This window comes from Mustela putorius, unplaced genomic scaffold, assembly GCF_011764305.1.
Source record: "Mustela putorius furo isolate JIRA1106 unplaced genomic scaffold, ASM1176430v1.1 tig00001059_pilon_pilon_pilon, whole genome shotgun sequence".
Taxonomy (NCBI): Eukaryota; Metazoa; Chordata; class Mammalia; order Carnivora; family Mustelidae; genus Mustela; species Mustela putorius.
In genome coordinates, this window is record NW_025421553.1 from 4,669,716 (window position 1) to 4,691,080 (window position 21,365).

The 21,365-nt window shown below is 35.5% G+C and overlaps 1 protein-coding gene across 1 annotated transcript in view; it reads right to left on the reverse strand.

Moving 5' to 3' along the window:
* WDR36 (WD repeat domain 36) overlaps positions 1-20,959 on the reverse strand; it is a 42,405-nt gene extending 21,446 nt beyond the window's left edge. The window contains exons 1-12 of the mRNA XM_004761314.3: positions 20,647-20,959; positions 18,686-18,713; positions 16,635-16,735; positions 15,052-15,169; positions 12,682-12,814; positions 11,175-11,229; positions 9,666-9,798; positions 9,175-9,350; positions 8,633-8,753; positions 8,076-8,141; positions 5,169-5,255; positions 3,879-4,024 (exon numbers count right to left, since the gene is read on the reverse strand). Coding sequence (XP_004761371.1) covers positions 3,879-4,024; positions 5,169-5,255; positions 8,076-8,141; positions 8,633-8,753; positions 9,175-9,350; positions 9,666-9,798; positions 11,175-11,229; positions 12,682-12,814; positions 15,052-15,169; positions 16,635-16,735; positions 18,686-18,713; positions 20,647-20,808 — 1,326 coding nt within the window. The 5' untranslated portion in view covers positions 20,809-20,959. The remainder of the gene's footprint in view (positions 1-3,878; positions 4,025-5,168; positions 5,256-8,075; positions 8,142-8,632; positions 8,754-9,174; positions 9,351-9,665; positions 9,799-11,174; positions 11,230-12,681; positions 12,815-15,051; positions 15,170-16,634; positions 16,736-18,685; positions 18,714-20,646) is intronic.
* Between the last annotated feature and the right edge of the window lie 406 nt (positions 20,960-21,365).

A 21,365-nucleotide genomic window follows, 5' to 3' on the forward strand; every position in this document is an offset into this window, starting at 1 on the left:
ACATATACAATCTTACCTATTTTGAATAACCATAAATAAATATTTATGCTATGTTATATAGTTATGCTCTCAGAAACTAATAGAAATACTTGGCTATATCCTTCAAGTAATAAACGCCCCTAGAATTTGCATTTATTTTAATATTATTTACTACTGTTAATGGGCCTGTTTCTGGCTCCTCTTCTAATTTAGTTATGATCTATTATCAAACAAAGCAATTATAAAAAATGAATAAGCTGAGAGAATTACCTTGGGTAACAAACTACTTTAAGTACAGACCTCTGATAAATACTTTTGTTTGTTACTTATTGGTTACTGGTTTTGTTCCAAGTAGCTTTGTGTTTGCCAAACAAATGACTCAGCACCAGTTAAGTATCATTGTATATACATATACTAGATGTCACATGAGTGATCACTGTAAGCTATGAGTTGTTAACATAGGTCCTAGAATGAGTGGTTGTAGGTTCAAATTCCAGCTCTTTCATTTACTAGCTTTGCTGACCTTAGGCATGTTCATCATTATTACACTAAGCCTCAATTTTATTGTCTATAAAAAAAGGCTAATGACAGACAATATCATAGGATTATTGCAAAGATAATATAAAATAATACATATTAGGCACAGAGCCTAGGAGAAAGTAAGCACACAAAAAAATGTTAGCTGTAATTATCATTACCACTACTAGTACACAGCTACTCAAAACTGTGTAGGTAAACTTAAGAAGCTTAAGATAAAATATCTACAATTCTGAAAATAGTATAAGTACTTAAAACTGGACTTTGTACTGTGGAGAATAGAGCATACACACTTACAAAAAACTATGTCCAAATAGGATCAAATGTGGAATTACATTTTTAATAAGTGAGCAATAGAGGTGCTCTACTAAATCTAATTAACTAAATAACCATTAAATCTAATTAAGTTCAGCAAGATTTCAATGTACTAGGAATGAACAAAACAAAATTAAGGAATGAACTCCATTTATATTAGCATTAAGAAGAGTAAGATACCAGGAAAAACTTAACCAAAGAAGTATGAGACTTGTACACTGACAACTACAAAATATTGCTGACAGAAATTAAAGCTCTAAATTAATGGAAAAACATCACATGGTAATGCTCCTCAAATTGATCTACGGAATCAACAAAACCTGTATCAAAATCCTAGCTGCTTTCATTGCAGAAATTGACAAACAGATCCTAAAATTCACCTGGAAACGCAAGAGACCATTTCCTTGCATTTCAAGACTGTTTTGGCAACCAAAACAATCTTGAAAAAAGAAGAACAAACTTGGAGGATTCAATCTTTGATTTCAAAATTTAATACAAAGACACCTTAGTCAAGACAGTATGGTACTGATTAACAACAGACATATAAAACATTAGACGAGAATGGAGAAATCCAGAAATAAACCCTTACATCCTTGTCAAATTTATTTTTGGTGAACATGAGAAGATTATGCAATCGGGCAAAGAATACAGCCTTTTGAATATGATGCTCTGACGACTAGATATCCAAATGCAAAAGAATAAATCCGGACCCCTACATTACACCATACATAAAAATTAACCCAGAAAGGATCACCAATTTAAATTAAGAGCTAAATTTATGAAACTCTTAGATCAAATCACAGGGGTAAATCTTCATGGCCCTCAGTAAGGCAGCGATTTCTCAAAAACCACAGTCAATTAAGAAAAAAAAGACAGGCTGGACTAAATCAAAATTAAAAACTCTTCCAATGAAAACGTTATCAGTAATAAAATGAAATGGCAGCCCACAGAATGGGGGGAAAAACATTGCAAATCACATATCTGATAAGGGACATGCATCCAGAATACATCAAGAGCCTTTACAATTCAATATAAAAAGAAAAATAACCCCTTAAATGGGCAGAGTCTTGAACAGATATTTCTCCAAAGAAGACGTATCATGAGCACATGAAAGATCCTCAACCATTGTTAAATCACGAGGGAAACACAAATTTAAATCACAATGAGATACTATTTCATACCAACTAGGATGGCAATAATCAAAAAGGCAGACAATCACAAGTGTTGGCTAGGACAGACAGAAATTAGAAACCTTATACACTGCTAGTGGAAATGTAAAAAGATATAGTCACTTTGGAAAACAGGTTAGCAGTTCCTCACAAATGTTAAACACAGAGCTGCATTATGACTTAACAATTCTAGTCCTAGGTTTAAATGCAGAGAAACAAAAACATGTGTTCACATAAAAACTTACGCAATGTTCGCATTGTTTATAACAGCCAAGAAAAACAACAAAAACCCATCAAATGATCAATGGCTAAATAAAATGTGGTTTATACACAAAATGGAATATTATTAAGCAATAAAAGCAGCAAAGTATTAAACATGCTACAACATGAATAAACTGTGAAAACATTATGCTAAGTGAAGGAGAAGCCAATCAGAAAGACCATATATTATATGATTCCATTTAAATTAAATGCCCAGAATAGAAAAATCTATAGAAATAAAAAGCACATTGCAGTCACCTAAGTTAAGGAGATGGGAGAGGGGGATGTGACAGAATGGAGTTTCTTTCTTTCTTTTTTTTTTTTAAGATTTTATTTATTTATTTGACAGACAGAGATCACAAGTAGGCTGAGAGGGAGGCAGAGAGAGAGGAGGAAGCAGGCGACCTGCCGAGCAGAGAGCCCTACGCGGGCTCCATTCCAGGACCCTGGGATCATGACCTGAACCCAAAACAGAGGCTTTAACCCACTAGCCACCCAGGTGCCCCCAGAATGGAGTTTCTTTCTAAGGTGATAAGAATGTTCTAAAATTGGACTGACTGAATTTTAGTAATGACTGCACAATCCTATGAATATACTAAAAATCACTGAAGTGTACACTTTAAATGAGAGAATTTCATAGTATGTGAATTATATCAGTAAAACTGTTTTTAAAAAAGCAGGAGTTATACTCTGGTTTCTCTTCAGATCGCATAAATCTTTCGCATTTTACTAAAAAAGCAGGAGCAACAATTCTGCAAACCAAATTTGACACTGCTACTTTACATCTTAAATCTGAACCCAACAAAGTAGACTTACATGTAAACTAAAGCAAACAAAAACAAAATTTCTTAACATAAGTAAAGTTTTAAGTAAACACTAGCATTTAAAAGCTGCATTTAAGAAAGACTTAGAATTGAAGTCAGAATTTATAAGGCACTTCTCAAGAGACAAACGTAAGAAAAAAAATAAAATATTTAAATAACTTGTTTATTAAAGAGTTAACTAAAGAGTTAACTAAATCTTATCCCTGTAACGAAAGAAATCAAGAAAGAAAGAAAGAAAGAAAGAAAGTTGGGGTGCCTGGGTGGCTCAGTGGGTTAAAGCCTCTGCCTTCAGCTCAGGTCATGATCCCAGAGTCCTGGGATAGAGCCCCACATCTGGCTCTCTGCTCAGCAGGGAGCCTGCTTACCCTCCCCCCGCCTGCCTCTCTGCCTACTTGTGATCTCTGTCTGTCAAATAAATAAATAAAATCTTTAAGAAAAAAAAAAAAAAGAAACCTTAAGATTCACATTCCCTGAATATAGTACTATACATTCAACATAATTAAGGTAAGAAAGTTCATTGATAAATGCGGAATTCATCTTCAAAGGGTATTCTGAGTAATCCTATATCAATTAGAAAACTAAAATAATATACTATATCTGATTAAGAAAAGCTTAACTTAAACCTAAAATAAATCTCTACCATTGTAAAACTTAACATTATTAGGGAATAATTTCAAAATGTTAAATATTTTCTTTCAACCAGTATTATCATTAATAAACCTGAGTATAATAAGATTACCACAGACAGTTTTATAGGAGAAAATGCTCTTATAAAAAACTCACGCTCACTTACAGTTGCAGTTATGTCATCTTTCTTCAGCTCTTTTGGCTTGAGAAAGTAAGCACCTATTGTAGATCTCTGATAATTCCAGGTTGAACAAGATAATTTACCTTGATGGCAAGCAATGATACTATCCCAGTCACTTTCACGAGCTTCCTCTAAAACATAATAAAAATAATAAATCAAATTACATTTTATTCCCTCATCATTCGCCTTTTATTTATTAAGTATATAATATTCATATTTTTATTAACCTCTAGACACATGATGGTTTACAGGTAATTCTGGATAGCACTGAGCTTCTAATCTAACAAGGGATTCTGATTAGAAGAAACTATATCACTTCTCGGCCTTTCGGCTAAGATCAAGTATAAAAGAAACTATAATAAAGAATATAGTGTCTAATAAAAGCACTCAGGAAGTTTACTAAGAGATTTGAGGACAGAAATAACTGGCTCCCAGAAAGAAGCAGTAAAACAAATAGCAATTAATGGGGGAGCAGGAAACAGGGACACAAACAGGTTCAAGAGTAACATGAACAAAATGAAACATAGCAAGTATTTCCCTGAGAAGGATGGGAAGCAGGCAAGGCAACTGGGGCCACATATCACAAAGAATCATGAAAGCCACGTTATGGAGAGGAGACTGCATCCTATAAATAATAAGGGCCTCTGAAAGGTTTTTAAGCAGGTGAGTGACATGATTCAGATGTTTTAGGAAGATCACTCAGCTCTAAGCAAAAAATAGGAGGTGGTCAAAAGTAAATTTACAGAAAAAAGAAACCATTATCTGGTTGATACAATAACTTCGAAATGGAAATGGTGCCTTATTTCTATGATAACTTTCACTGAACAATCCCATCACCTATCTACATTTTTCTTAGAATCACTTCTTTGAATCAACACCACTCAAATGATGTAGCATAATAAGACCTCAATGTATTCTGATTTTGATTAAATTAGAGCTGGATGTTCTCCATTCTTACCTTTTTAACATTAGTGACTCTCATTATACCAGGCATATAACAGATTAAGAAGTGTTACAAAATGAAATACCAAACACTATTTATTAATAAGTCTTACAGAGAAGAACAAAACTTGAAATTAAAAGGTAACGATTTCAAATTATAGGTGACCCTTTTTTAGTCTTCACATTAGCTGTGCATACACTTGGCATTACTTCCAAATGTTTATTAATATTTGCAAAAACATTTCTTAAAATGAAGAAAATTTAAAAACAGATAGTAGGAAAAATAAAAAATAAAGTAGAACTTCTCTCAAAACAGGGTATTAAGTTACTTACCAGCTGCAAATTTTGTGATGGGTGGAAGTCTTACTGATATGGCATTCTGAAGTCCTTTACGTTTGACTCTTTTTTTATTTATTAATCCTAGGGTTGAGGGAGAGGAGAATATAGCTAAGACCTTCTTAATGAAATAAGTATGTAACAGAAAAGCTATTCCTTGTCACATAAATAGGAGTTCAAGATACTCCTATTTAAGTCAGAAGCCATATAAAGATGTTATTACCACTATTATTTAATCATTTATGAAATTCAATCTATATAATTACATAAAAACATAAGTAATTGAAAAGTGAAAGTAAAAATAATAATTTTTTACAGATGACAGTCATACACTCATGTTAATCAAGAAAAACAATCAAATAATTATTTGAAGTAATAATCATTTCATTGGACCACATATAGAAACAATTAAAAAAAAAAAAACAATGACTGGCACAAAAACAGACACATAGACCAGTGGAATAGAGCACAGAGTCCAGATATGGACCCTCAATTCTGTTGTCAAATAATCTTCAACAAAGCAGGAGAAAATATACAGTGGAAAAAAGACAGTCTCTTTAATAAATGGTGATGGGAAATTGGACAGCTATGTGTAGAAGAATGAAACTCAGCGATTCTCTTTCACCATATACAAAAATAAACTCGAAATGAATAAAAGACGTCAATGTGAGGCAGGAATCTATCAAAATCCTAAAGTAGAGCATAGGCAGTAACCTCTTCAACATTGGCCACAGCAACTTCTTTCAAGACATTTCTCCAAAGGTAAAAGAAACAAAAGCAAATATGAACTTTTGGGACTTCATCAAGATCAAAAGCTTCTGCACAGCAAAGGAAACAGTCAACAAAACAAAGAGGCAACCCACGGAATGGGAGAAGATACTCGCAAATGACACTATAGACAAAGGGCTGCTATCAGAGATCTATAAAGAACTCCTCAAACTCAACACCAAAGAACAGATACTCATATCAAAAAATGGGCAGAAGACATGAACAGACACTTCTCCAAAGAAGACATACAAATGGCTAATAGACACATGAAAAAATGTTCATCATCATAAGCCACCAGGGAGATTCAAATCAAAACCATATTGAGATACCACCTTACATCAGTCTGAATGGCCAAAATCAACAACACAGCAAACAATAAGTGCTAGAGAGGATGTGGAGAAAGGGGAACCCTCTTAGACCGTTGGTGGGAATGCAAATTGGTGCAGCCACTTTGGAAAACAGTGTGGAGAGTCCTTAAGAAATTAAAAATAGAGCTACCCTATAACCCTCCAATTGCACTACTGGGTATCTACCCCAAAGATACAGATGTAGTGAAAAGAAGGGCCATCTGTACCACAATGTTCACAGCAGCAACGGCCACAGTCGCTGAACTGTGAAAGAATCAAGATGCCCTTCAATGGATGAATGGATAAGGAAGATGTGGTCCATATACACTATGGAGTATTATGCCTCCATCAGAAAGGATAAATACCCAACTTTCCTATCAATATGGCCAGGACTGGAAAAGATTATGTTGAATGAAAGAAGTCAAGCAGAGAGAGTCAATTATCATATGGTTTCACTTACTTGTGAAGCATAAGGAATAACACAGAAGACATTTGGGAAATGGAGAGGAGAAGTGAGCTGGGGGAAATCGGAGGGGGAGACAAACCATGAGAGACTGTGGACTCTGAGAAACAAACTGAGGATTTTGGAGGGGGTGGGGTGAGCTTGGTGGTGGGTATTATGGAGGGCACATATTGCATGGAGCATTGGGTGTGGTGCATAAACAATGAAATTTGGAACACTGAAAAAAAATTAAATAATAAAAAAAACAAAAAACAAAAAACCACAATTGAGTTCCTATGGTGCAGTAATATCTAATATCATTGTAATTATGTTGTAATTACAATGTTATGTATTCTTATATGCTAATTATTAAATATTAAAAATTACAGGGTAGAAATACAATGAACAAAGATCACACCCATAATACTAGCAAAAAAATAAATTATTAGCAAATTATATTAAAATACATAAAATGCCACTGAATAATCTCAAATATGTAGGAACAGTAGGAGGAAAACTAAAAAAAACTTCACTGAAATACAACTTAATGAGGATATATCATATCCCTAGATGTGAAGATTATCTTACAAATATCAATCTCTTCTGTGAATTTCAGTTATCACTTTGGATGCTGATTAAACAATGATCCAAAAAGGCATGCCCGGGTGGCTCAGTCAGTTAAGTGTCCCCTTTTGGCTGGCATCATGATCCTAGGGTCCTGGGATCAAGCCCCACTTCAGGCCTCCTATTCAGTGGGGAGCCTGCTTCTCCTTCTCCCTCATATTCTCTATAGGTCTCCCTTTCAAATAAATAAATTAAAAAAAAAAAATCCTAAAACTCATCTGAAGTATATATATATGCATAACAACTAGGACAGCAGCTTAAAAAGACTAATTATAAATAAAACTGAAAAACATTTTTGTTTAATATATAAAATCTCTCAAATGCTGGACATGATGGGAAGGGACAGAGAATAATACAAGCCCTTTTTCCAAAAAGATGGGACACTGGTTACTTTGCTACTTCCTCTAAGGTCCCTTCCATGTTTAAAATCCTGCACTCTACATATGGATCCAGTGAGATCATCAGTGTCTTCTGGGTGCCAGCAGTATGTTTTTACCACCCAAGATGTCTAATTATTTTCAATAACTTTATAGCAACACCTCAATCACTTCCATAGCAACACTGATCTTAAGAATCTTACTATACTCTTCTGTACAATGGTTTTTTAATTTCAGTTATGAAAAAAGGAAATTTATCAACAAAACTTCCTCTGGTTGTCTTACAGTATCTTGAAATATTTCTTTTGTGACCAGTAGCTTTATTTTCACCTTGCAAATGACCTACCGTGTCCTAAACTCTTGTTAAATTTTTCATGTATTGTGGAAAATGATTGAAGAGTTCCATCTTGACCTGTTGATATAGACAGAAAATACTTAGTTAAACTTCATCACAATAATGGATCATTTGAATGACAGATCTTATAAAATTAGATTCTTAAAACCTTAAAATTGTAATTTGGAATACTTTAAAAGGAGAGCTGGATTGCAACTACCATATTCACCTGTGCATAGAATGTCAATTAGTAAGAACAAAGAACAAAATAAAGTATGAATAATTTTCAGCATATTATTAGACTAGTCAAGGGCTGCAGTTTCAGAATCTGACCATCTCTGAGAATCAATAAATAAAATAACACTCCAAATGCAGATAATATCATCTACAATGTTTACCTGAAATATTCAAAAAGAATCTCATTTCCCCAGATTTCCAAATCACTCTAAGGGGTATCTGAATTCAAAATTTGTAAATACCAAACCTAATAAAAATTAGGTTAATAAATATTAAGCACCCTGCTTTCAATACTTGCTTGAATAAACTAAAAGCACAAAACGGAAACTCACTTGCACTAAGAATTTGCTGTCCGTTTTGTCCATAATATCTGATTTTGGTAAGAGGAGCACTATGTCCCATTCTGAATCTCAAAAGCCGACCTTCACCTGTGGGACCATCAAATATCCATATCTGCAAAGAAATAAAAAGATAAGGTTCTTTTGCAATGTGTTAGGTAATCTGAAAGCAGTGAGACCATCTTCTACATATATCAATTGGCACCAGGTGGTGCTTGCCAGCTGCTGACCCTGGAGAGGGGCCTGGGGAAAGAGAAACTATTAACTTTCTCCCTTCACTGCAATCATGTAACCTGCTGTGCTCTTTGCTTCATCTATACCATTACCTTATCCCATTTTCCTCTCATCTTCTAGGTTCCAGAATCAGACATTAAAACATGATTAGGGGCATCTGGATGACTCAGCGGGTTAGGCCTCCACCTTCGGCTCAGGTCATGACCCCAGGGTCCTGAGATCAAGTCCCGCATCAGGCTCTCTGCTTGTAATAACCCCAATGATAGAAGCCAGGAAAATGGTAACAATGATAATCATAATACCCTCAGAGCATTATCAGCACCATTTGTGACAAGAAGTGGCTCTCTATGGAGAAATGTCAGCCCGGCAATTGCTGTAGAATGTGCATTTCTCATTTGATTGATTAATTTTTTGTCTTCTAGATCCCAGAGTCCAATATGGCCACACGGGCTTCCAGCTGCCATTATTGGATGACCATCTGTTATCAAAAATAAAATATATTAAGAAAAACATGCACCAAAAATCTTAAAAAGACACAAAACATGCACCATAAAACTACCAAACTTAACAATTCTTCTCTCTACCCTTCTAACCCATAAAGATAAAGTTAGAAAAAGACTATCCTCCAATAATCTATTCATAATCCACTGGCTATTTGTAATGCAGTATTTCAGTCATTTCTATTAAATACATTAAATTGTAAGCAAAGATCCATTTGGAAAGTTTCTATGGACTTCAAAGTAATGCATTTTAAATTTTCTTAATACTTATTGATAAGTAAGTTAAAAGTTACCTGTGCGAAATGAAATCGAAGTAATAGGTCCCCAGTCTTGATGAAATTTCATTAATGTTTCATCAAATTTAATGTTGTGAATGATAACCTGACCTGACATAAGACCAACAGCAACAACATCCACAGCTGGTGCCTGAAAATTAAATTATTCAGCTTTTTATTCTTAATCAAAATAACTTTAATAATCCTGATGTTATGCATCATTACTTATGTGTTATCAAAAAAATGGAATATCTTCCTGAGGATAGCAAAAAAACAGTATTACCATTCCAGCATGCTTTGTTATTTCATGTATAAGTATTTAGGAATGATGTTTTCAAGTTACTTCCCTGCTTCACATGTGGTAGCCACCATCAACCTCCTCACTCTAAAACACAGCTGACACGGTAAGAAAATGGCCATGAAAGAGAAGGAATCTGATATATGAAATCACTACAGATCACGGACAGGACAGAAACAGAAAATAGAGACAACTCGTAGAAAACAATATATAAAGGCTTGCCATATGCATGGCAACACAAAAGGTCAAGTATAAAGAAAATGATGAATTACGTATCTATCCAAGGAAAACAGGAAGAGCCTATAAAACAGGCTAAAAGGCAAAAAAGTTTTACAATTAGTCTGTTTCAGCTCTAATAATCTAGAAATATACTCTTCATTTTATACAGCAGTCTTAGATATAGGCTCCACAATAAGTTTCTTTATTTTAGCAAAGAAGATCAGTCTCCCATACCATTACAGAATGGAATCAGGCTAACCATTTGATTAAATTTTCATCAAGCGACTATTATGTATAAGACCCTAGGGAAACTAAAACAAGTATGATTCCTTGTCCTCAGGGGATCTAATGTCAGATACCTTTGCGGTCTTATGGGTAGGCAAAAGCATAGCAAAGTTGATGGTAGTGAGAGAGAATGAAAGAATAAATATAAACTGGGCACGTATAAGCAATAAATATTTAAAAGGACAAGGATACACTGGAAGTTCATGTGTCCAATATATGCAAAAGATTCTCTGCAAACATATATTCATTCATTCATACATGTTCTGCAAACTCATAAAAACAAAAGCAGATATTTATGGAAGAATCTAGCTGATGAAATATCAGGATTTGGGTCCCAATTGTTCCAAGCTACAACTCTCAAAATTCCGACAAATTTCTCTGTATGACCTACAAATCTCCTTTACTGAACAACTAACTCATCTTCATCATTTCCACTCTGTACAAGGCACTGGACTACATGCTTGCAAATGATTGGTAAACATAATCCCATATAAGCTCGGAGCATAATTTCAGGCAAAAAGATTTCTACAAATGTTCATAGGGAAAGGCATTATTTATTTTTCATTATATTTCCAAAGCACTCTTTTGTAGGGTAATATTTATAAAAATAAATTAGTCCTATATATTATTGTCGTCCTCAAGCCTAAAAATATGGTTGACCCCTGAAATTGAAAGATTACACTACTAACTTCATTTCTTCTTTGACTTAAGAGAAAAATACTAACCTGTTGAAGAGCTGTTACTCCAATTTTCCATCCCTGAAATGTATATAGTAGTTTACTACAAGAAGAAAAATAGTTGAAAGGTTTTACTTTAGGAAAACAAAATCAACTACATATTAAAAAGTGAAATAGTAACAGAAGACATTTAAGTTGTTACTTTGCCCCACACTATTTTAAGTACATATATTAACTTATTTAATACTCAAAATAATCCCATGAGGTAGATATTATCACCATTTTTCAGATATAGGAACCAAGAAACTTAATTATGTGGAACAATTAAGCTAAGGTTATATGGCTAATAATTCAGAGCCCAGACAGACCAATTCCAGATCCCATGCCTGATGCTGCTAGTAATTACTATACTATGCCAACTCTTTAACAGAAAAGAAAAACACATGACTAAAAACCATTTTATATTATAAACTGTAATAAAAAAACCATCACAGAATGCAGGCAGATCTCTAAAAAATATTACAGAAGGGAATGTTACTATGATACTAATGTCAAAAACGATTAAATCAAAAGTGATGCTGCTCTAAATTTTGAAATCAAGCCACAAATGGTAAGTCCTTGAGGAAACAGATTCTGAAATTTTTATAATGATACTCAATAAAATATTAAATCACATAGTAAATTCATTAAGTGGGCACAGATTAATTTACTCAATGATTATCCAAGGGATACTAATGTACAATAGTGTAAACATCACATGAAGAGCCTCAATAGATAAGCTTAGGGGCAGAGAAAATACCTCTTAGTCATTATCCCTAAGATAAGCAGAGTGAATAGTCAATGATATCTGTTAAATTGAATGAAAATGCTGATTTAAAACTGAGAACTAGGATGAAACTTTAATAATCTTATTTTCCAAAAAAAAAAAAAAATAATAATCTTATTTTCCTTTTCAAATTTACAAGGGCTTTAAAAGGACAATTTGGATGTTCAAATATTTTTGTCTCTTTAATGCCATATAAAGATGACTGAGCTGCCACTTTCTTCTCCAGATAAATGTTCAACTAACATTTGTCTTGCCTTTCAGCTATATTAGTAAGATTATAGATGTCCATCAAGTTTGTGGTTGCTAATAAAAGTACTTCTACCCTGAAAATGATTCCTAAACACTAGCACTAAATTAACACTGATTTACTTTGCCTTCTCCTACCTTTTCAGTTTATTGAAAACTAGATGCTGTCCATCATAATTACTTTCTTATGTTACTTTGCTATAGTCTTCTCTATAGCTATATGGATTCTTTACAATAGATTACGGTGATGGCCATAAATATCCATCAAATGGGTATTTATAAAGCTGCCTACCATATCCCAAGACCACGTGCCAGGCTCTTTTGCATGTCATGCCATGAGGAACAACCCCAAAGACAGATATTGAAAGCCCTCCAAATAAACATATAAAGGCAGGGAGAACTGCAAGACTTAGTATGCATTAGGAACAGTAGGTAAGGATAAGATGGGAACCACCTATGTTATATTCTAAATGAAGTGCTTACTTGGATTTTACATTCCACAACTGTAGGCTTCCTTGTTCACTGCCGAGAAGTATTTTATTCAAGTAGGTACTTGGATGCAAAATTGCAGAAATTTTAAACACCGATTTATCAAAAGTCAACTGCAGGTATTCTTCTGCAAAAGTCAAAGTTATAAATAATATGTAATTATTTTTTATATACCCATATTATTTAGCCCTTAAAGTAAGTCTACCAAATTAAAAATTTATGTCCTAATATAAACCAAAGATTTATATACTAACCTATGCCCATTTCTTGAAAAATTAAACAAATGTGATGAGGGGCAACTTGTAAATATAATTTAAACTGCCAGAAATTTTCTAAGAGTTCTAATATCAATACTATTAAAAATTTCACTCATTGCTAGATTACAGGAATAAAAAATTAATTATTAAAGAAAAGTGACTCTAGGAATCAGCCTTACTATTTTTATAATTTGACCAAGAGGCAAAATGAATATTCCAAGTGAAGTGCTTGTACTGAGCTCTAGAATGAATGACTGACCACTCAAAGATGTAAAAAAGAGGCAAATCTTGGTAAAACTAAAATAGGGCTTCTCACACATTTCCACAGAACCTCTAACAGAGGAAAGAAAAAGAACTACAGCCCTGCAGAGTAGAGAATAGGAAACCCAGCCATTTTTTGAAATCTTACCTTTATCTAAAATTCTTATGTGCAAATTTTGTTTTCTACTTCATAGTTCATGCATAATGAAAATAATTTTTCTTTTTCTTTTTTTTTATTTAAGATTTTATTTATTTGTCAGAGAAAGAAAGCACGCACAAACGGGAAGCAGCAGGCAGAGGGAGAAGCAGGCTCCCTGCTGAGGAAGGGGCCCAAAGTGGGACTCAATCCGGGGTCCCTGGAATCATGACTTGAGGCAAAGGCAGATGCTTAACCCACTGAGCCACACAGGCATCCTGTAAACAATTTTTCACTAAATTTTCTCCAAAATTTGAATATCAAACAAGGTAAATTTCACTTAATTTTTAGTCTCACATACTATGTGGCACACTGCTACACATTCCTAGAGATATACTGTATATTCTGTATATCTAGAGATATACTGTACCCAGTTTAAAAAGGTGAAAATCATATAAACCTTAAATCCTACTTTAAAAGAGCTTTGTCTCTATTTGCAACCAGTAATTTTACTTATTAAACAACATAAACAGCTCCCTAAAGACAGGTTCAATGTGTTGTTGTAACAACAATAAAAAGCTGGCACCAGCAACAACAGAAAGCCTGCTGGACTATAAAAATCAGATTCCCTGGGCGCCTGGGTGGCTCAGTGGGTTAAGCCACTGCCTTCGGCTCAGGTCATGATCTCAGGGTCCTGGGATCTAGTCCCGCATCGGGCTCTCTGCTCTGCGGGGAGCCTGCTTCCCTCTCTCTCTCTCTGCCTGCCTCTCTGTCTACTTGTGATCTCTCTCTGTCAAATAAATAAATAAAATCTTTAAAAAAAAAAAAAATCAGATTCCCTAACTTTATTAAAGTCTTTTAACACCCATCTGCATAATGACTATTTCAGGAATTCTGCTCCCTTTACTTGGGCAAAGACAGAACAAAGGTCTAATTTGAAGAAGAACATAGATTAACTTCCAGGAGGGCAATTTTTACTAAAAACAAACATAACTCATAGAACAATGAGTTAATCAAGAGAAAATGTAGGCTAAAAAATGTAAACAGATTAAAGATAAACCACATAAGAGCTTGAATTCATGGGAGATCCATAGTCTTTTATTGAGGGGGCATATTCTGGGTATAAATTCCCAACCTTTGAAGATTAAGACAGTCCTAGAGACACAGCTCAGTACCACTGTATAAGAGTATCACAGTTAAAGGACACTGACTTACATTCTTAGAAACAGGATGGATACTTTCCTTCAGATTACAGGTTCTTAGTTGACTACTCTAATTTCCTTTACTGAAGGTTGAAAATACAAACCAAGAACATATACCAAAATTCACTCCATAAAGAAAATTTAGCTTATCACTGAACTTGGAGAACTGCAATGTAAAATATTATTAGCAGAGAGAAACACATTTAACAGATTGTAAATAGCTCAGCTAGCTGACTAAAATTGCTTATCCATATTTTACTTAAAACCTTTTTCCTCATACATATTAAAGGGTCTAAAATTTTTTCTGATTACATGTGAAACCTGACCTAGAAGTTGTGTTTTTATACATTTTTAATTATTAAATTATATTAGTAAATTTAATAGTAAATTAAATTATATTAATTTATTATAAATAATAAATTATTTATTAAATAATTAAATTATTTAATTATATTAGCTACACATATCTACCCCCCCAAAATAATGCAATAAATTGGTTGATTCTTACCTTCCGAATATATGTGCCAAATAATAAGAATGCTGTCAGTATCAACAGAAATAATGTGATCCCCAAAGGGTTGCAAAAGATGGATTTCTGCCTTATGACCCTTAAAGGTGTGTACTACCTACAATGTCAAAGTGCAAAAGAATTTTATATTATTATTCATTTACCATGTATTATTCATATTAACTAAAATCATGCTAATCATAAAGATGCTGATGTTGAGAAAAGAAGTACAACTTTTGATTAACCAAGGTTAAAATAACAAACAGCAAAGAATCAGGCATTTCCACCTGCTCTGCCAACCAGTCCAATAATAAGGAAGCATGGACTAGAAACCCAGAAAATGAGACCTCTGAGACTCAGCCTTACAATGGACCTTAGGGAGGATACATACACACAACTGGGTCCCTCACCCAGTCCAACCAGCACAACTCTATGCATCCTAAAAAAAGTGGTTATGTTCTAGAAGGCTGCCCTCTACAGACGCCATCACCAGCTGGTTTCCAGATGAGATGGGGGAGATAGAGCATTTGCTCCTCATAGCTTTTAGTTTTGATAGAGACCATTATCCTTATAATAGCTACATCCCTCAAAAACTACAGACCTCCCCATGGTTTCAGTTCTCACCAAGCTCCAGAAACACTATTTCTTCTCTTTACCCTCTTGACCCTAGATTCCTACAGTTAAGTTTCTGATGCCTTGCCACCCTTACTTTCTCCCTATATATATATGTATCTTCCAGGAAAACTACAAACTGAAGTATTTTGAAAAAACACACAAACAACAACAACAACAAAAACCCAATAAGGATATTTTCCTGGATTCTCTAAAAATCCAAACAAGTACCCTTAAAGAACTTCACAGGTAAAGTGCCTTCTTCTGCCATAGACAGTGATGGTGCAGGACTCTGCGAACAATTGTCAGTCCAAGTCAGGCCTTTACAAGCACAGTGATTCAATAACCTGGCTATCTAGGCAGGCCCACTGCCACTTTCCCATTCATTCTGGACCATGAGAGCTAAGTCATCTCCCAAATCAGCTGTTCTACAACAAACTTAGAAAGGAACTAATAGATTAGGACAAAGAAATACCTTTCCTTAGCAGTGTAGAAGAGAATCTAGTTTTCTCTTAGAAAACTAGAAAACAAGCACTTGCTTCTTAAGAAAAGAAGTCATGGACTGAGTTGTTCACAGTGAAAAAGTCAATTCACATAAAGCAGTGGTATAAATAGGAATCTCCCAGGAAAGAATTTTCAAAGGCATTTAAAAAAAATCCTTCCCCAACCCAATATACAAAGTAGATGGGGGCCAACTGAACAAGAAAATTTTGAAGAAGTTGCCCAAATATTTCTGATATTCATCCATGACAAAGAAACTGAACTAAAGTACCAGTTTTAACTAATTTTGAGAATTCAGAGAAATCAATTTCTCCTCCTTCAGAAAACTACATAAAGGTTTACGATTAAAAAAACACCATGTCCAGAGTGTCCCAGCTGAAGAATGGCAACGATAAAGTTCCCTCCACTTTCATGACAATCAATCAACTATTGACCACAAAGACAAATTAACATAGTTCAGTGATACAAACCTCTTTATTACGGGCAAATGCAGAGAAAACATTCCCATAGGCAGCAAAGACTAGCCTCCCATCAGCTGCCATACAGCAGATATCCTGTGGAAGAGAGTTACCTAGGTAAAAGGAAATAGAAAATAAGTATGAAATTTTAAGATCTTGGCACAAATAGAAACCTCAATATACATGGAACATTTTTCACGGCTAGAATTTAAAAATATGTAGATATGTGTGTATATATATAAATAAAAACTGAGAATCAGTATAAATTTGACATCAACGTTACTTTATACATCTAATACTATCAGACTAAAACTATGAAATCACCTTTACCTTCCCTAAGAGAACTAACATCTGGTATTTACAGACATAAAAACATAATCCTGTAGAAATGAAGAGCTTTTTTTTTTTTTTCTAAGATTTTATTTGTTTATTTGACAGAGAGAGATCACAAGTAGGCAGAGACAGACAGAGAGAGGGGGGTAAGCAGTCTCCCTGCTGAGCAGACAGCCTGAGGCAGGGCTCAATTCCAGGACCCTGAGATCATAACCTGAGCCAAAGGCAGAGGTTTAACCCACTGAACTACCCAGGCACCCCAAAATAAGAGCTTTTTGAAATTATCTGGATAAAATCCTCAATATAAAAAACTGGCAGATAGTTACCTACTCCTCATGTAAATAGCTCAATGAATATCAAGCTCACTAACAACTCTAGCAAAATTTTTAAAGTTAATAGAACCAAGGACCCTATTTAACTCTACCCTTTGAAAAAACCTCAGGGAAAAAACCCATCTGATAATCTACATTCTCACCCTTAAAATGAAAAATACGGTATCTATTCAGTCTACAAGGTAAATATGCCCATCATCTCTACCAATTTCTCATATGATATGATTCCTTCACTCTTCTCTATCATGGTCACACTGGCATTTTCTTTTTATTCCCTGTTTTGGGGGGGCAGGAGAGTTAGAAGACAGAGACCTGTTTTAAGTATTTTTCATGCTACATATTCCACTTTAAGATTTCACTGCCCAAATATTATTTTTATAGGTTTATCATTCACTTTGAATTTGACTTACATTATAGTGCCTTCTTTTGCATTCTATAATCTCCTAAATAATTTTTTTTTAATTTTATTTATTTGACAGACAGAGATTACAAGTAAGCAGAGAGGCAGGCAGAGAGGCAGGAAAGGAAGTTGGATCCCAGGACCCTAGGATCAAGACCTGAGCCAAAGGCAGAGGCTTTAATCCACTGAGCCACTCAGGTGCCCCCTAAAATTTTTTTTTAATGAGACTAATAAAGTCCTCTGTTTCTGTTACAATGACCATATTTGATGGTAAAACTAGGCTCTCTCAATCCTGGCAAGTCCTTTATTCTGTTAAACAGTTACCATTAGAAAAAAATATCAAAATGGACGAAAAGGTAAAACTCTTCCTTACAGTAGAAAGAATGATGGAATAAAAAAAATCACTATTTGGTAGTCATCATGCTAATAATTGGTTCAGGCAAGAATCATTACTAAATGATAAAAACAGTGGGTAAAACTCTGAAAAGTAATAGTACATTGACAGAGTCTCAGTGGATCTTACCACAAGATACTTATTAATTATAACAGGTAAAACTTCAAAATGGAGCCTCCTGATAAATGTCACCTTAATAAAATGATCAAAGTTCACTGCCAGGACTAACCAACGGCATGCACCTGCTAATACGATTCACTGAGAATTCTGCATTATTCTTTGTTTTTCTCCCCATAGGGGATATAACCTGAATCTAATCACGAGGAAACATTAGAAAAAATCCAACTGAAGGACATTCTAAAAAAGAACTAGACTAAACTCTTCAAAAGCGTCAATGCTGAGAAACACAAATTTAAAAAGACTCAAGACACAACAATAAAATGCAGCATACGATCCTATCCTGGACTTTTTTTTTTTTTACGATTTAAGTTTATCAGAACTACACACTGGATTTCTTATATACTCTGTAAGTCTTAATGTTAAAATTTTTAAGATTTTTAAAAGATACTAAAATGCATAAATTCAGCATAAAGTTTACACTTACTTACTGCAACCAGACTAAGTTTCTGAACCTGTTTAAAAAAAAAAAATAGATTGTAATTGCTTTTGTTAATGAACATTTAACACCTAAAAATTAGAATATAATCTCACACATAAGTTTGCTATATTATCTTTCCTTAAAAAGACACTTACTGATCCTCATTTTTCATTATTAGGAAAGCTTATATTTTCAACCATTTCATCAGGAGTAGTGATGGAAGGGGTAGACAAATGTTTTCTGTAAAGAGTCATACAGTAAATATTTTCAGGCTTTGTAGGCTATGTAGTCTTTGCTGAACTGCTAAGAAAACATGGAAACATATAATAAACACATATATTAACAAATGTGTATGACTCTATTCCAATAAATTTTATTTATGGATACAGAAACTTGATTTTCATGTAATTTTCATATGCCATGGCATATTATCATTCTTTTGATTTTTTCCCCCAATGATTTAAAAATGTCAAAGCCACCCAACTCTGAAGCACAGAGCCGAGAGGGGTATAAGTGGAAATTCAAATTGTAGAGATGCAAGAATCCTAAGACTGAAAAGGCCCTTGGAGATCAAATTAAATATCCTATTTCTTAAGTTGAAGTAGACACAGGTTTCCATTCCATGCCAAAATTCAATTATATTGAATCCTACTATTGTGCAAAATTTCCTTGGAGGTTGTTTTATTAGAATAAACACAAATATATCTGTAAAAATGCTTTGAGTAACTGATGCTTTGAGTACTAATAAAAATGCTTTGAGTAAACAAAAACAAATGGTGGGCAGGATTGGCTTGCAGGGTGTAGTTAGTTGACCCAGCGGTATAACCGTGACAAGGTTACCCTACTTACCCACTGCCTCAAATTCATCTACAAAGTAAGAATTAAAATTGGTACCTGCTTTATGGGATTATTATGAGTATTCAATGTGCAAAATTTGTATATAATAGAATGGAGCCAGTCATAATTAATGCTCAGTAAGTGTTAGCGACCATCACCACCACCATGTCCACCTCGGGCATGATCTTCACTTTCCTCTTCCACTAACTCAACCAGCTACAACTACCTATCCTTGCTAATAACCCATTTGCTTTCCACAATCCTTCAAAGAATACAACTTTACGGTTCGGTTTCCTGAAAAAGCAATCAATCATTATTATTATTCTCAACATCGAGAAAAGGTCCTTGCTTTCACAGAGCATACCTTGATTTGGAGATAAAGGAGAAACGTAAACAGCAACCAAAGACCATGACAATGATGAGAAATTAAAGGAGAAAACCCATCAACTAACAGGCAGGAACACCTGGGCAAAGAACTTAAACTTCAGAAACTGTTTTCTAGTTTACGGAAGGGTGCTCCGAAAAAAACCATACCTATCTCGTAGGGAAAGGAATTGCTGCAAGGTTGAGATGGAAGAGGCACGGTGCCAAACCCTCAATGTTGGTAGAAACAGATGCTCTGGGGAAGTTTTAAGGAAACTAGTTTGCTACCAAATGGGGACCGTCTCCCAAATCACAATTAATCTCACCCCTCTAGTTCTTCCAATGCATTTTAATCTAATTTTCTAATCCAGGCTGGGTCAGAAATCGCACAATGAAACCTACACGCCTTTCTTGTTAAGAATTCAGGGGGCTAGGACTTGTCTTAACCACATTTACATCTTCAAGAGAACTTCAACAGATATTTAGTGAACAGGCTGCCACAGAACTGAAATAAACGCTTTCTGGTCTTTGCCCCTAGCGAGCGGCCTCCGAAAGTCGCCCCACGCGGACTGCAAGGGCAAAAGGAAGCAGCAGCACGTGGATGTGAAGCGGCGGGGAAACCGGACAGGTAGGGGTTAAGGAAGAGACGGGGAGAAAAGGGAAGCCCTGGGATGGGCCTGGGGAGGAAGGCGGGATTGCTCCCAGGAAAGGGCTGGGGGCTCGGAAGGGGGATTCCTGGGAAGCGGGCGAAGGAAGAAGTCACTCACGTCGTAGGTGTGGAAGCTCTTGCCCACGCAGGTCGTCACGTAGAATCGGCGCTTCAGCGCACTGAACCGCACCACGTGTGGAATGTCAGTGCTAAAAAGCCCCAAAGCCCGGAACCCGGCGAACAGCGCACTGCTGGTGCGACCTTCGGAGGCCCGCTCCATCGTTACTAAGGACCGGGTTCCTCTACACTCCAGTCCCGATGGAAAAGCGCTGACCAGGACCTTCACGGCTTCTCGTGGCCCGGTACTTTGCCGGCGCTACATACTTACAAGCGCGCTTCCGGTACCCGCTGCCGAGGGCGTTAGCGGAGACTGCTCTAGTGCAATTGAAAAAGAACTCCCTCCGGAGCTCTCAGGGAAGGCGCGACTTGGGTTCCGCGGACCGCAGTCTCCAAGTGCTCTTGTTAAAGTCCCCAGCGCTGCTGAGGCTGGAATAAACTGGAATCAGTTTTCAGCGGGACCTTGCGGGAGGGGAGGGACACGGGAAGCCCTATACCCAGAACGGTGAGGGAGGCTAAATGTAGTCTTTTTTTTTTTTTTTTTTTTTTTTTTTTTTTTTTTTTTACAGATGGAGATCAGAAGTAGGCAGAGAAGCAGGCAGGCAGAGAGGACAGAGCAGGCTCCTTGCTGAGCAGAGAGCCGGATGCGGGGCTGCATCCCAGGACCCTGAGATCATAACCTGGGCCGAAGGCAGAGGTTTAACCCACTGAGCCTCCCGG